At 48.8% G+C, this 15,658-nt stretch overlaps 3 protein-coding genes and 2 pseudogenes across 3 annotated transcripts; 4 read left to right on the top strand and 1 right to left on the bottom strand.

The window, feature by feature from the left end:
* Positions 1-922: 922 nt before the first annotated feature.
* On the bottom strand, positions 923-4,739 carry LOC140222304 (protein FAR1-RELATED SEQUENCE 5-like; annotated as a pseudogene).
* LOC117847189 (uncharacterized) lies at positions 4,480-6,286 on the top strand. The gene has a single exon (XM_034728351.2). The coding sequence runs from the start codon at positions 5,497-5,499 to the stop codon at positions 6,124-6,126; it is 630 nt and encodes a 209-aa protein (XP_034584242.1). The 5' UTR covers positions 4,480-5,496; the 3' UTR covers positions 6,127-6,286.
* Positions 6,287-6,553: 267 nt separating this feature from the next.
* Positions 6,554-7,602, top strand: LOC117847192 (uncharacterized). Its single transcript, XM_034728353.2, has one exon. It carries the CDS (start codon positions 6,737-6,739, stop codon positions 7,298-7,300), a length of 564 nt encoding a protein of 187 aa, XP_034584244.1. The 5' UTR covers positions 6,554-6,736; the 3' UTR covers positions 7,301-7,602.
* Positions 7,603-8,118: 516 nt separating this feature from the next.
* LOC117847193 (uncharacterized) lies at positions 8,119-9,342 on the top strand. The gene has a single exon (XM_034728354.2). It carries the CDS (start codon positions 8,459-8,461, stop codon positions 8,996-8,998), a length of 540 nt encoding a protein of 179 aa, XP_034584245.1. The 5' UTR covers positions 8,119-8,458; the 3' UTR covers positions 8,999-9,342.
* A 3,138-nt stretch (positions 9,343-12,480) lies between these two features.
* Positions 12,481-12,612, top strand: LOC117851124 (small nucleolar RNA Z247; annotated as a pseudogene).
* The last annotated feature ends 3,046 nt before the right edge of the window (positions 12,613-15,658 follow it).

Genomic DNA, 15,658 nt, shown 5'->3' with positions numbered 1-15,658 from the left:
GCTGCCGCCTGGACCTTATACCCGGGTGCCCTCCGTGACAGTCTGCTGGCCTACGTCGTCGCCGTCCGATGCCGTGCTTTTGCCAGGTACGTGGCATTGGGAATTTAGTCTGAATGTAGATCTGAATTTTTTTCCAGAACTGAAGAAAAATTGGGTCTGAAATTTGTCTTTGATTCATGTTTTGCAGTAACTAGAAGATGAGATGCCGTACTCCTTTGAATATACGATTTGTAGCAACTCTGAATGTGCTGCAGTATGACTGTTATTAGTTTTTTGCTGGAACAATATGATGATGTGTAATGTCCCTGTTTGATTCGGATTTCCCAAATGATTTTTCCATGAATCATGACTGTTTTACAGAATTACAGTGAAGGGAAAATACAGTGAAGGCGTGAAGCATGGCTCCCTTCAAAAATGCTGTAGTATGGCTGCCCAACATCACTACAAGATGTTTCTGGCCTTCTGGGGGAGCATCAGTAGACTACATGGGTTTATGGCTTATTTCGGCAAGAAGCAAGGCATCCGGAAGATAGGATGTTGAACAAGATTTTTTGATAGGAAAGAGTTGAATCCGTGTAAACAATTGTATCAGTTTAGAGTTGATCTTTATTTTGAGACAATAGCAGTTTGACAGGAACTATGAACAATTTGGTACCTTTCATTTATGCTGTTGAAGGATGTATCAGTAAAGAGTTCATTGATACTTGTAAAATGTGATTTTTATCTGAAATATATTTGGATGTTTTGAAATCAGCAGTGGAATGGATGTCTTAAGAATCTCATTGTTTCTCTGAATGCATTGTTCTAAAAAGCTCCTATTCAGAGCAAAAGAGACTTTCTAACAGCAAAGCAACAAAGTTACATAGATTCAAAGGAGACCAAAAGAGACTTTCTAACAGCAAAGCAACAATGTTACATAGATTCATTTTTCTTGCACTCCATCAAAATGTAACTTTCTGACAGCAGTTTGCAGTGTAGCATCTTGATCAACTCCCATTAAGAGATTTGTGTATCCTCCTGGTATGTATGGAGCAACCATTGTAGAAGGATCAACAAGTAAATTGAATTGTGGCATTGTGGAGATAGCGTATCCAGCTTGCACAAAAGGAGCATCCATGGCTGAAGATGGCCCAACATTAAAATCCTATCATAGAATAAGAAAGAGTTCAAAAATCATGTTTGTAAGGGAAATTTTTGGAAAATAGGTAAATGTCTTACAGTTAATTGGTTTGTTTCAGCATGTTCATCTCTTGTTTGGACATCATTATTTCCCTGATCTTCACCTACAATGAATATATATATATGATAATACAATATTTAAAACATTATAGACATAAGCAAAAGGTAGTGGCCAGGTGAGTACCTTTTTTCTGACCACCCTTCTTCTTCTTCTTTCCTGACTTCTTTTCAACAACATTTTTGAAACGTGTATTCTTTGGTCCTTTTATTACTTCAGGAATTCTAAATGATATCACACCATTTAATGGTTGCTGGACACTTTCATTTGGAATTGGAGGAACCTCGTTGGATTTTTCATGCATCTCACTTAGATAAGTATCCGCTTCCAGGTTCAAGTTATGTATGGCTTTCTGCAATTTATCAAGCAGTTCTTGTGATGGCGAACACTTCAGTGCAAGAGATGTGGCCTGTCGAGATATAAGTGCTGCCTGTGTCTTCAAATCTCCTTTCTCAGTTCTTTTTTTCTCAATATAAAATCCAGTTTTCGCGTATTTTGTCCATCTAGGCAATATATATTGCGATGGCAAATTGTATACTCTATTTGTATTGAAGACTCTGAGAGCATGCTTGCACAATAGACCTGTAAGATATAGTTGCCAATTACTACATATATTACATACAGCTTACAGTGTATAAATCTAAATGTAAATAGTACACATACCTATGGATTCAAACATCCGACAAGAGCATGTAATGGTGGAATCTTCAGTGTTCAATACTACCGTTGCTCCACGGTCAGACTCCATATATTTAACAAAGAATGTCAAGTTTGTCCTCACAGCTTCCAACAAATCACAAGTCAATGTAAATTGTCTCTTAAATTCTTCCTCAAACTCCGAATACATTCGCCTTGTATATGATTCAGCTGCAGTATTCAACATTGGTAGATTTGGAATATATGGAACCGGATTCTTTCGGCGTGACTGAAAATCAGCTTCCAACTCATTTGCTCGGAGACTAACTGCAACCTTCTCACATTCTACAAGGAGTTCCGAAAGACCAAGTCTCCTACGAAATCGTTTCTTGAAAACATTATTTATACCTTCACTCCTCTGGGTTGAGTTCATGTCTGCTGTAAAAGAGTCACGATATACTGCAGCCCATTTTGTCCTCAAAGCATATAGGTTTGCCATCCAAGAGTTATTCTCAAGATTGTATTTAGCCAACAGTTCTTGCCATTTCTCTAAGAAATAAGTCTCTGACCTGTTTTCGTAAACACAATTTTTGAAATCTGTTAGTAACTTGTTACCTTTCTTATCCGCCTCATGAATTTCATGACTAAGATGTTTAGCGGCATTTAAGCAAATGTGCCACAAACAAAGACGGTGGCTTGTATTTGGAAATACATAAGCAATTGCTCCTGCCATAGCCGCGTCTTGATCTGTAAAAATTGTGCTGGGGTGCTGTCCTGACATTGCTGTTAGAAAGGTTTCAAAGAGCCAAACAAATGATTCAATAGTTTCATTAAAGAGAAGTGCACACCCAAAAATTATTGTTTGCTTGTGATGGTTGCAGCCAAGAATCGGAGCAAAAGGCATTTCAAACTTATTAGTTTTAAATGTGGTGTCAAATGACACAGCATCGCCAAAGCATTTGTAATCCATGATAGACTGACCATCTGTCCAAAAGAAATTTGCTATGCGACCATCTTCCTTGTCTACCTGAAATGCATAAAAAAATGTAGGATCCTCTAACTGTTTATTTCTCAGATATTCAGATAGTGTTTGTGCATCATTGGCTTCTAAGTACTGCCTGCGCTCGCGACCAATCTCATTATCACAATCCATCTTAGCAAATGGTATGTTCTCTTCTCCTCCATAAAACTGCTTCATGAACTCATAAACTTGGGCTGGCTTCATTCCAGCTTCTCGTATCTGCCCAATTAATTTTCTATCTGCCTCTATAACCTGTCTTTGGGACCTCAACTTGTGTGCCTTATTTGGGCTAGCAAGATAGTGATTGTGCTGTTCTATGACCTTTTGTACCTTCTAAATCCCCTCTTTGCTGATACTAAACTGGACACGAGCATCACAACCTGTCCTTGTTATGTCCTCTTGCGATACCTCATTTTCTCGATGTCCTTGATTACTGCAAACTATAAATTTTTGACATAGACTTCCATCTCGGCGGTGCTTTGTCTTGCTCTTTCTAATACTAAACCCAACCTTGCCGGCATAGGTGTTGTACATCTCATAAGCTTGATCCTCAGATTCAAATGTCATTCCAACTGTAGGAGTGATGAAATTTTGCCCACCTTTACGAACCACCTCCTGTACATATGAATTTTCAATTAAAGGCGTGCCAAAAATAAAACAAAATGTCACATATTCTGTAAGTTTGTTAAATATTTTTTTACCTCAGGTACTTCATTCTCTATGGATCCAGACGTCTGTAAAATGGTGCCGATGTTCTCTACTCCCCTGGTAACCATGTTGTTCTGTCAAATATGGGCAATATATCTCAGATACCAAACAACATAGAAGAAAAAACATTTGTCAAAAAAAAATGCAGAACGATCTAAGCAGATAACTAACCTGTGTTATCTGTTCGTCTTCTCGACCACCATCACCAACGGCATCAAATTCTAGTGCACGTGAATCCTCCAAGAGAGAAGAAAATGTCATCCGATCAACAGTTGTCATTCCATCTTCTTGGCCTCTAATGTCTTCCATGCAGGCCACTGGTTCATCCATGGAAGCAACAATGGAGGAGTGCAATTGGGCTGGTTCATCCATGGAAGCAGCAGTGGAGGCGTGCAATTGGTCTAGGGCTACTGGCGGCGGCAAACTCAGGGAAGATGAAACGAACGAGTTTGACGGTCTGACTCCCCAATGGAAAGAGAAGCCAAGCCGACGGAAAGAGAAGCCAAGCCGGGACGTCCTCGATGCTGAACGAGCCGCTAACTCCACGGACGACCACGTTCGATTTCAGGACCGTCTGATGCAGCGCGTCTCCACGCGTCCTTCATCCAGGGAGGGAGCTCATGGTGGACGCAATGAGCCCAGGGTCCATCCAATTTTTTTCCGCTCGCGGCGGCCGGCCCGTAGGCCTTCTCCATCGGTTACCAAAAAGAGCTAGCTCATAGCATGATGTGGCGTTTCCACGTCACCACAAGAGCTCGTCCACCCATCGGTCTATCGTTTTGCACGCGTCTCGAGTTGCTGTAGGACCCACGTGTAAGCAATTTTTACTCCAATCTACTCCCGCAAGCTGCAACATCTTCGCACGGAGGTGCTCGTCGCCGCCGCTATGCTCGAGCGCCACAAGCTCCAGCCTAGCTCCTCGCGGCGGCCGTGGCGGACAGCCACGAACACGGCGCCGCACGCCGTAGGAGGCAGGACGGCCTCGCCACCACCCAACGGCCGTGGGCGAGCTCGCCTCCGGCATGGGCGCATAGTCATCGAGACAGCCATGTCCATGACCACGGCACCGCGCGCGTGCTTCAGCTCCGGCACCCCCACGCGAGTAGACGTGCTCTCCCTCTCTCTTGGCAGCGGCATGCCGGTATGGCTATGGGCAGGTCGCGAAGGCCGGAGGCCATAGCGGCACCACGCGCATGCCGGAGCTGAGCTCGCCGGCGTCCGCCGTGATGCCGCTCGTGCACCCGAGGTCGACTCCGGTCTTGGCAAGGCCGTCCAGCGGCTCGTCCCAGCGCGCCACCGCCGGTGGCCGGTGGCCGCAGCCGGACGCGCATAGCCGCCGCCTCACGCGCTTGGGCCGGCGCCCCGTCGCCCAGTGCTTCGCCGGCCGCCCTCGGTGCTGCGACCTCGCGCCATGCGGGCCTGTGCGCCGCCGGCCAGCAGCTGCTTCGCCAGAAGCCCGCAACGGCCGTCGCGCCGACCGCCGGCGTGGGCTCTACGCTCCGCCGGCAGGTAGCGAGCAGCCGAGCAGGAGGCCCTCGTCCACTTCTTCAGGCCAGCCATGGGAGAGCGAGAAGGAGCAATGGGGCCCAGGAGCGTCTCGGGGCACGTGAACAAGCTTATCTCCTATTCCCACGCCAGCGTTGAGTTTTTCCTACCTTCTCTCTTCCACGCCAGCGGGAATCCAACGTCAGCCAGCTCTGAGCTAGCTGAAGTGCCCCCGGGAACCAGCGCCGCAACGCATGCTTGCGCACTAAATGCATGGCGGCACGCATCGCCTCCATCCTCCATCTCTCTCCAAAACATCCGGACCCTGTGATCGTGACTGGGCTGTTGGCTACAGCACCAAGCCGAACCAAGAAAACGGATCGGGAGGCGGGAGGCACAGGCCAGAGCAATGGCGTCCGGGTCCTCCTCTCCCATGCTCATCGCGTCCTTCCTCGCGCTGTTCCTCTTCTCAGCCGGCACAGGCGCTCGCGCCGCCCAGCAGGCTCCGACGGCGTCGCCAGCAGCAAAGGCGCCGGCGCTGGACCAGGTGTGCGGGCGGCTGGGCAGCTACTACGTCACGCCGGCCCTCTGCGCCTCCGCGCTCTGCGCCGACCCCTCCGCGCCCTGCCGCGCCGCGCGCGACGCCCCCGCCGTGGCCGCGCTCGCCGCCCGCCTCGCGGCCGACAACGCCACGGCGGCCAGGGACAGCATCGAGGCCGCCCTCCTCTCCTCCCCGTCGCCGTCGCCCGAGGGCCCCGCTGCTGCTCCTGCCGGCGCCAACACCAGCGCCGCGGCGGCCGCGCGGTCGTGCCTGCAGCTGTACGCGGGCGCGGTCCCGGCGCTGCGGTGGGCGGCGCAGGCCGTGGCCGCGGGACGGTACCGCGGCGCCCGCGAGGTGCTGCAGGCGGCGCAGTACGTGGCCGCCGGGTGCGAGGGCATGGCCGGGGACGCCGCCGCGGCGCTGCCACGCGAGAACGGCGGCTTCGGCGACATGGCCTTCGTCGCGCACGCCGTCGTCGCCTCCATGGCCGCCGACTGATCCTATCGATTTCTATCGATCGATCCACGACTGCTCGGCTCTCCTGGCAAAGATGTGAACGGGAGCTTGTTGTAGTTGTAATAATCAATGCGCTGTTTGCAGCAATCCTGCCATGTCGATCAATTAACACGCATTGAATTCTCGATCCCGTTTTAAATTCGATTCGCGCTTGATCTCCTGCTGCACGTACTGAATTCCTCGAATCCAAATTTGAATACAATATACGGAATACCTGTGGAAATGGCTTTACCATGATTCGTGTATAGCTTTATTTTGATTACGGTGCCTAATCAAAAAATAATTATGTACGAAGCCAACACTAGAATTGATCAGACAAGGAAAAGACGATAGCGCATTGATTGCTACTTCGATCTCCAAACGGTGACCGTTAAGACAGGCGAGAACACGAACCCGATGACGCACACAGGCGTCGCGTGCCTCCATTGATTAGCTCACCTACCCACCACCAAGCAGCAGCAAGTGGTGACTGGTGAGTGCTCCGATCCAGCGGCGGCGCAGAGCAGAAAGGCCAAGGGCCCCGCGAAGTAAACCACCCGCCACCAGCAAACACTTGCAGAGCGGGGAGCACGAGAGAACCAGCTAGCAAGCCATGGGCACGGTCCGCCCGCTCCTCGCCGTTGCCGCCGCGCTCCTCTGCTGCTGCTGCTGCTACGGCCGCGCGGCGCCGGACACGGTGGCCGACTCGTGCGACGCGATTCGCGACTTCGTGGACGCCGCCTTCTGCGCGTCGCGGCTGCGGTCGGTGCCGGGCGCCGCGGCGGCGGACCGGCACGGGCACCTGCTCATGGCCGCGGACCTGGCGGCCGCGAGCGGGGCCTCGGCGCGGGACGCTGCGGCGGCGATGGCGCGCGACGCCGAGGGGACCGGTGGCGGCGGCGGCGGCCCGGCCGCGCGGGACGCGCTGGAGGCGTGCGCGATCCTGTACGGCTCTGCGTCGGTGCCGGCGCTGCGGCTCATGCGCGGATACGCGGCGGCGAGGAGCTGGGGCGCCGCGCGCGCGCTGCTGCCGCTCACGGGGCAGGCCGGGATCGGGTGCGACGCCGCGCTCGCGGGAGCGGGCACCGCGGCGGCCGCGGCCAGGATGGCCGGGGCGAACCGCGAGTTCGACCAGCTGTCCACCATGGCCACCGCGCTGCTCAACAAGGTGAGCTAGGTACTGCGGTGACGCGGCGGCTGCTTCTTCCGGTGTGCTGGGCAACTGACGTGGCTAGATTTGGAGGAACGGATCAATAATGTACTCGACCACAAATCCACTGGCATGTTCTCTGAAAAAAAGTCCACTGGCATTTTCTCTGTTGTATTGAGTAGTGTCAGTTTCTCATTTCTAAGATTTTGAAGATTTCAGCTGGCTTTCTCAAAAACTTCTTGATCGCCATTTCGTTGTGCATTGTTCATGATGCCTAACCTATAACCCCCAAAAAAGAAAAGGAAATTGCTAGAGAGCACTGAATGCTATATTATCTTTTCTGTTCTGTCACAACAAAAATGCAGTAACACTCCCAGGCCTGTTCCTGTTCAGTTGCTCTGCAGATTCAGTCACTGTTCAGAAAGACCAATGTCCAATGGCAATAAAATCCTGATTCTAAGAGAAAGGTGATGTTCGCACACTACTGATGATCCCTCTAAATGCCGTCATCGTTCTCTACATTCGATTTGGTTGAACACGTCTCAGATTTTCCCAATGCCCAACCCAACTACTTGATCAGGTTGGTCAGCTAATTCTTCACTTCAGGCAACTAGCAGATTCAGCTTCGAACATGAGCCACCGCAAATAAATGTCGTTCTGAACATTGTAGTGTCCCATATTCCATCAAAATTACAGTATTAGTCTATTAGGAACTAAAGCATCTGGATCTCAACAAATCTTGAACTTGACATGGAAATAGACTGAATCTTAGGAGGAATCTCCCCAACAACAAATCTTTCCAAAAAAAAATCTCTGAACATTAATCTGGCACTTGGAAGCATTAATGGCAATATCCCAGTTATATATGGAGAGGAAGAAAGACGAATCCTATACCAAACTTGGCCAAGAAAAATGGATGGCAAGAAGAAATTAAAAGATCAAACCGAGCCAAATCCACCGAATCACCAATAACATGGCTGCACACCAAAATCATTTATTTAACTCCAAACACATTAGCGACCTTTTGATCGCAGACCAAAACCAGAATCAAGCAAGTATTAACGAGTAATATATCTTCTTGGACGATATATGTAGATAGCATCCATCAAGCAGAGAGACTAATTGTAGAGAGAGAGAGAGAGAGGCCTGCAGGGCAGGTAAGCGAAACAGAGGCCACCACCTACCATGGCTGCCTCGACTCTAATACTCTCCGCCCTCCTCTTCGCGGCCGCCATCGCCTCCGGCGCCGCCGGGCCGAACACGGCGCTGGACGACGTGTGCGCGCTCCTGGGCGGGTACTACGTGACGCCGGAGGCCTGCGCGTCGGCGCTCTGCCACGACCCGTCGTCGTCTCCCTGCGCCGCCGCGCGCGACGCGCACGCGGTGGCGGAGCTGGCGGCGAGGCTCGCGGCGGCGAACGCGACCGCGGCCAGGGATAGCGTCCGGGCCGCCGCCGCGGGCGAGGGGGCGGCGGCGAAGAAGGCGGGCCTTCTGTCGTGCCTGCAGCTGTACACGGGCGCGGCGGCGGCGCTGGAGTGGGCGGCGGGGTCCGTGGCCGCCGGGCGGTACCCCGGCGCACGGGAGGTGCTGCAGGCGGCGCAGTACGTGCCCAGCGGGTGCGACGGCATGGCCGCCGGCGCGGCGATGCCCGCGGAGAACGGCGGGTTCGACACGATGGTCACCGTCGCGCACGCCGTCGTCGCCTCCTTGTCCAAGGGCTACTGACCATCACGTCTTAGTACATCAGGACAAAGTCGTTGTAATAAGGCGCTGTCGCAACAACTCCATGAGCCCATTCATGTTGTTGCCGTGCCAATAGATTAATGGCGCAGCTTGCGTTTTGACAAGCTTTCAGGCTGAGCTCGTATTGTTGTTCATGTCGTGCGCGGTTGCGCGCCATCAAAGTTACCTTGTGTTCGTTGGTTGAAGAAGAGGAAAAGATGGCATAAGCTTGCGTAGTTCCATGTCGATCCAGCATTTAGGTGATGCAATAATTGTTGCTCAAAACTTCTCTATTTGGTTGGAATCTAGGGCCTCTTGGGTCTGGGCGTTTGGGCTGTTTGCTTTCACTAGTACCCATCGGGCCGGATATGTCGACGGCCCAAAGTCTGGCTCTTGGGTCTGGTCTGGTGTTTAGGTCGTTTGCTTTCACGAGTGAGTACCCATCGGACCGGATAGGTTGACGGCCCGAAGTCTGGCTTAATTCGGGTTGTTCTGCCGCCCAACTCAGCAGTAGCCCAATAACTGGCCCACACCCACAATGGTCCAACGAACTATCTTAACATTTTAGATGAACCATCTCATCATTTTTACGCAAAAAGTTGGTGAATGTAAAAAAATATTGAGCCAAATTTTTGTTGAATGTAAAAAAATGTCGAGCCAAAAATTTTTGACGAATGCAAAAAAAATTTGGTACATGTAAAAGGTTGAATGTTGGTGAGTGTAAAAAGTTAAAGAAAAATATTGGTACACGTAAAAATATGTTGGCATAATGTTAAGGAATGTTGGTAACAATTAAGCCAAATTTTTTTATAAAAAAGTTGATGAGTGTCAACATATATTGATGGATATTAAAAAATATGGTACATGAATTTAATATAAGCTTTAAAAATGAGTTGCTTATTATATATCTTTCGGAAGGCACATACTACTTGCATCCAGATGACCGTCACAATAATTTATTACCTTTTTAACTTAAAGTAAACGGCACAATAATTTATTGGCCTTTTTTTTCAAAAAGAATCCACCGGTTCAATCCACGCTGGATCATTGCCACCGGTCTAAGGAGCCTAGGACAATATCTAAAGTCTCACATATACAGCGTACGTGGACCCTAGCTTTGATTGTCAATATCTAAACTGAACTTTACCTTTGATCGTCAATATCTAAAGTCTCACATATACAGACGATCCAAATTATAGATCATTTTGACATTTCTAAGTTCATAACTTTTGCTATTTATCTAGACATTGTGTATATCTAGATGCATAGCAAAAGCTATAAATCTAGAAATGTAAAAACGACCTACAATTTAGAACAGAAGGAGTATATCACAACTCTTTATAATATACTTGGACATTAGTATTGACTGGTGTTACCAACCGGTACAAACTGTCCTTCAAGAATGATGGCTGTTAGAATCGGAGTACCATCTCTAACTTTGGCAGGTACGTATGGATGTTGGAGATGGAGAGCTCCTTTCTGTAATAGTGTGGACTGATGAAAAATCTCTCTCTCCACACACACTAATCGCATACTAATGTTGGATGCTTGATGCTAGGTCTTCGTCCATGGCACCACCGTCTTCCCGCGCGGCTTTCTCCACCACCGTCTACTAATCTCTTCCGGCCTTGCTCTACATCTGACATCTTCTTCTTCAAATTCGGTCGAGGTCTCCCACCACGATGGGCTCCGGCAGTGGCTACCTCTGCGGCTGCCCACGACCGCCATCAATGCTAGCTTGTTAGACTCCTACCTCCGCCACCTCCACTGCTCGGCTCCGGTGGCAATGTCGTGGCATACGCCCTCTCACCGTCTCAATCTACCGCTTCAACCGGCGGCTGCCACGCACCTCAGAGCCCACTCTAGACCTGCAGGCTACAAGTAACCCCAATTCCGAACTCAACCCCAGACTTTAACCTTAACCCATCAGAGTTCTCACCAGAGACGATGGTGATGCTATTGTAGCGTGCAATATGATTGACCAGCGAAGTTTGAGTGTAGAAAAGAGTAAAAAATTGCTCCAACATGATTTAACCTTTTTCCTAATAACTTTAGGATTTACTCCTACCATTTAGCCTTCTACTGGACACACATGGCTCACGCGCATCCGGCCGCGCCGTCGCTCTGTTTATTGATTGGACAGGCGGATCTCTAAGGATGGGCGCCGCGCCGCCGCCGCCGGCATATGCTCGAGCTCGCAGCTGTTGTGAGCAGGGCTGGCTCTCCAGTTTCGTGCCTACACCTGTCGTGGACTCGTGGTCGGCCAGTTATACGCACACATGCACGTTGCCACCTTTCTTGGACCCATGCATGCAGGCCAGTGGATACGCAGCCACATGTACGCAGCAGCAAGAGCAAGGACAAGCTACCGTCAATCCATCTTCCACGCACGGGTGTGATTTTGATCGAGGGATGCATGCGTATGTACGGACAAGATCGTATGTGCGCCAGCCTCGTCGGCTTCTGCATGGTATCTAGGTTTTCCAGGCTGATCATTTAACGTCACTCCATGGATCGAGAATGGACGGCTGTAGTGCTACCACTTTATGCATCATGTGCGTGTGGCCGACATCGAGATATCTGCCATGGCCATGCTCATCCCTGCATATATTCTCACTCACTCTATATCAGTTTGCACGCGGACGCTGCACTGATCGACGTCGTACATGTTAGATTAGGAAGCAGCAAGAGTGTTCTCCTTCTCTCTAGGTTGAGCCTTGCTTGTTAGAAGTAGTTGAGATTTCCTACTTGTAATCCCATGCAAATCTTGTTATGCTCGGATTGGGTTGTTGCTTAGAGATAGAGTAGATTTTATCTTGTAACTTAAGTTGAACAACAACCTGAACCGAGGCTAACAAACTCCTGTAAATCCTATCGGCAATTGCTGCTATATGAACATGTAACTCGTGGGCAGCCAAGCTAGGCAACGACGGTTCCATCATTCTTTACATGGTAATCAGAGTATCCTCTACCCAAAATACATCTACTATCCTTTTCTAGCCACCAATGGCATCCTCATCCGCCTACATGCCGCCAGCTCTCAGTCCCCCGGTCTCAGAAAAATTGACCAAGGACAACTTTTGTCTATGGAGGGCGCAGGTCCACCCGGTGATCCGTGGAGCCCAGCTATTGGGTATCCTTGAGGGCAACTCTCTGGCCCCGCCCAAGACACTTGAGGTGGAAGACGTCGAGAGAAGAAGACTGTCGTCTCCAATCCGGAGTATGACAGATGACTGGCAAAAGATCAGCAGCTCTTAGGCTATCTAATCAACTCAGTCGCCAAAGATGTCCTGGCGCAGGTCGCCTCGTTGGAGACGTCAGCCGAACTCTGGAGCGCACTGGAGAAGATGTTTGCAGCGCACTCCAGGGCGAAGGTGTCTCACCTTCGCATGCAGCTCGCCAACCTCAAGAAGGGATCCATGTCCACGTTAACCTACTTTGCCAAGATGATAGGGATCAAGGACGAGCTTGCAGCTATTGATAAGGGTGTCGAAGATGAAGAGGTGGCTAACCAGATCTTGAATGGTCTTGATTTTGAGTATAATCCTTTTGTGTCTTTTGTTCTTGGACGGGCTGATCCAATCCTGTTTGGTGAGCTTTATGCTCAACTTTTGGCGTATGTTGCACGCTTGGAGATTTACCAGGACTCAAGGTGGAAACCAGTATATGTCTTCAGCCAACTCTGTTGGTCGTGGACGCGGCAACGGTCATGGCTGTGGAGGAAACCGAGGATGTGGGTGTGGTCCAGGAGGACCGTAGCGCAGCAACAACAACTCCAATGGAGGATCCTTCAAGAAAGGTGGCCAAAGCTCCAACTCCAAGCCGGTCTGTATAATCTGCAAGAAGGTTGGGCATAAAGCATCAGCTTGCTAGTACCGGTATGATGAAGATGATGATGATCAACAAAATGGCAAGATGGTAGGCACAGCAGCCACGGGCTATGGAGTGGACACCAACTGGTACGTTGATAGCGGGGTGACGGATCACATCACAAGCGAGCTAGAGAAGATGACCGTCCGTGATCGCTACAATGGTCATGATCAAGTCCACACTGCCAACGGTGCAGGTATGCCCATTAGTAATATTGGTAGTACAACTTTACATACCCCTGTTCATAATCTGCGTCTTGATAATATTCTTCATGTACCCACTGCTCATAAAAATCTTGTCTCTGTTCATCGTCTCACATCCGATAATAACACATTCCTTGAATTCCATCCAAATTTATTTCTTATCAAGGATCAGGTAATGAGGCAAATTCTCCATCAGGGTAGATGCAAAGGTGGCTTTTACCCTCTCATGTCTCAGCCATCATAGGAAGATTCAAGGAGGCAAGTCTATGGAGTCAATAAACCATCTTCGTCAAGGTGGCATAGTCGTTTAGGTCACTTGCTTTTCCCATAGTTGATTGAGTTATTAGAGACAATAAACTTCCTTTCATTAGTGATAAGAGTAATGAGTCTATTTATGATTCTTTTCAAATGGCCAAGAGCCACCAATTACCATATTCTACTTCGCATAATGTGTCAAATAGTCCCCTTGAGTTGATTTTTCCGAATGTGTGGGGGCCGACACCTATTTCTGTTGGCCATCATCTTTATTATGTCAGCTTCATCAATGATCATAGCAAGTATACATGGATCTATCTTCTAAAAAAGAAATTTGATGTTTTCAATGTCTTCCACAACTTTCAAAATCTAGTTGAAAGAAAGTTTAACAAAAAGATTGTCTCTATGCAAACCGACTGGGGGGACGAATATGAAAAATTAAATTTTTTCTTCCAAAATATTGGGATCTCTCATAGAGTATCTTGTCCTCATGCCCACCAACAAAATGGCGCAACATAGAGGAAACATCGACATATTGTTGAAGTAGGCCTTGCTCTCCTTGCTAATGCATCCATGCCCTAGAAATTTTGGGATAAAGCCTTCTTGACAGCCACATATATAATCAACCTTCTTCCAGGCAAGGTTCTTGGATATCAAACTCCAGTTGAATGTCTCTCTCAGGAAAAACCCAACTACAAATCCATGCATGTGTTCGGTTGTGCTGTGTGGCCAAATTTGAGACCCTATAATCCTAGAAACTTGCTTTTCGATCTACTAGATGTGTTTTTCTTGGCTATAGCTCCATGCACAAAGGTTTCAAGTGCCTAGAGCCATCTACAGGTCGAGTTTACATATCTAGGGATGTCGTTTTCGATGAAGCGGTTTTTCCATTCTTTGAACTCCATCCAAATGCAGGAGCTCTCCTCCGTAGAGAAATTCTCCTTCTGCCTCAAAATCTTCTAAATCCAGGGGACATGAGTTGTACTAACCCAATGTCTACAAACTATGGCTTGGACTCTGAGAATATGCAGGAAAATCCAGAAGAAATTTCGCCATCAGGCATGCCTCACAGTAGCTCTGGAGCAGCTGATCCTAGCACCAGGGTTGAGGTGGATACGCCTGCAGCTCCACCTGAGGCAGCAGGCTTGCGATCCGGAGTAGATATGACCACTAATTCCGAGCGTGCGGGAGCCAACCTGACTCCGCCATGTGGGGGGGGGGTAGCTCATGATGAGCCGACCATGTCATCCCCACCTGAGCTCACGACGGCCCATGATGGCTCGCCGCCTGGACGCCTGTCCACCATGGGCGCGATTCCGCCTGGTGCGCCTGGTGCCATGTCTGCCGTGCCCTCTGGATCCTCTACCACACCACCCGGATCCGGTGCGCATGAGCAGATGCCTTCTCCTTCTCCTACTGAACTATAGAATCAGGACCTGTTGATCCGGCATCTCCACATGCACAACGCCCTAGAACAAGGCTACAAAGTGGGATTGCTAAACCCAAGAAGCTGTATGATGGGATGATCAGGTATGGATATATTTGTTCTACAAGAGAACCCGGGAATATAGAAGAAGCTCTAGGAGATCCAAAGTGGAGAAAAGCAATGGAGGAAGAGTACACTACCCTGCTCAAAATCAAACCTGGCATCTTGTATCAAGCATGCTTAGTAGCAAAAGGTTTCAAAAAATGTTATGGAATTGATTATGAAGATACGTTTAGCCCTGTTGTGAAAATTGCTACATCAGACTTGTCTTGTCCATTGCAGTTTCAAAAGGATGGTGTCTAAGACAATTAGATGTACAGAATGCATTTCTTCATGGTGTTCTGGAAGAGGAGGTATACATGAGACAACCTCCAGACTTTGAGAGTGCAGATGCACACATCTTGTGTGTAAGCTTGATAAGGCCATATATGGATTAAAGCAAGCACTAAGGGCCTGGTATTCTAGGTTGAGCTCTAAACTTGTTGATCTTGGTTTTAAAGTATCGAAATAAGATACTTCTCTGTTTATATATCAAAAAGGACAGGTATCAATTTTCATGTTGATTTATGTTGATGATATAACTGTTACCGGCTCCTCTCAAAAGGCAATTGCAGCTTTGCTTCAAGATTTAAAGAAAGAATTTGCTCTAAAGGATCTTGGAGAGCTACACTATTTTTTAGGCATTGAAGTGAGACAAGGGAAAGATGGTATACTCTTGTCACAAGAAAAATATGCAGGAGATATTCTTATTCGTGTTGGGATGACAAATTGCAAAACCGTCCATTACACCTCTTTCTACTACGGAAAAATTATCATGCTATGAAGGAGAAGCTCTCGGTCCTCAGGATA

Source organism: Setaria viridis, chromosome 3 (assembly GCF_005286985.2).
Source record: "Setaria viridis chromosome 3, Setaria_viridis_v4.0, whole genome shotgun sequence".
Classification (NCBI taxonomy): domain Eukaryota; kingdom Viridiplantae; phylum Streptophyta; class Magnoliopsida; order Poales; family Poaceae; genus Setaria; species Setaria viridis.
Note: the sequence above shows the minus strand (reverse complement) of the source record. Positions and strands in the feature narration are given on the sequence as shown.

What these genes read in the sequence shown, in the direction of transcription:
- LOC117847189 (XM_034728351.2), top strand. Translation starts at nt 5,497, where the DNA reads ATGGCGTCCGGGTCCTCCTCTCCCATGCTCATCGCGTCCTTCCTCGCG.
- LOC117847192 (XM_034728353.2), top strand. Translation starts at nt 6,737, where the DNA reads ATGGGCACGGTCCGCCCGCTCCTCGCCGTTGCCGCCGCGCTCCTCTGC.
- LOC117847193 (XM_034728354.2), top strand. Translation starts at nt 8,459, where the DNA reads ATGGCTGCCTCGACTCTAATACTCTCCGCCCTCCTCTTCGCGGCCGCC.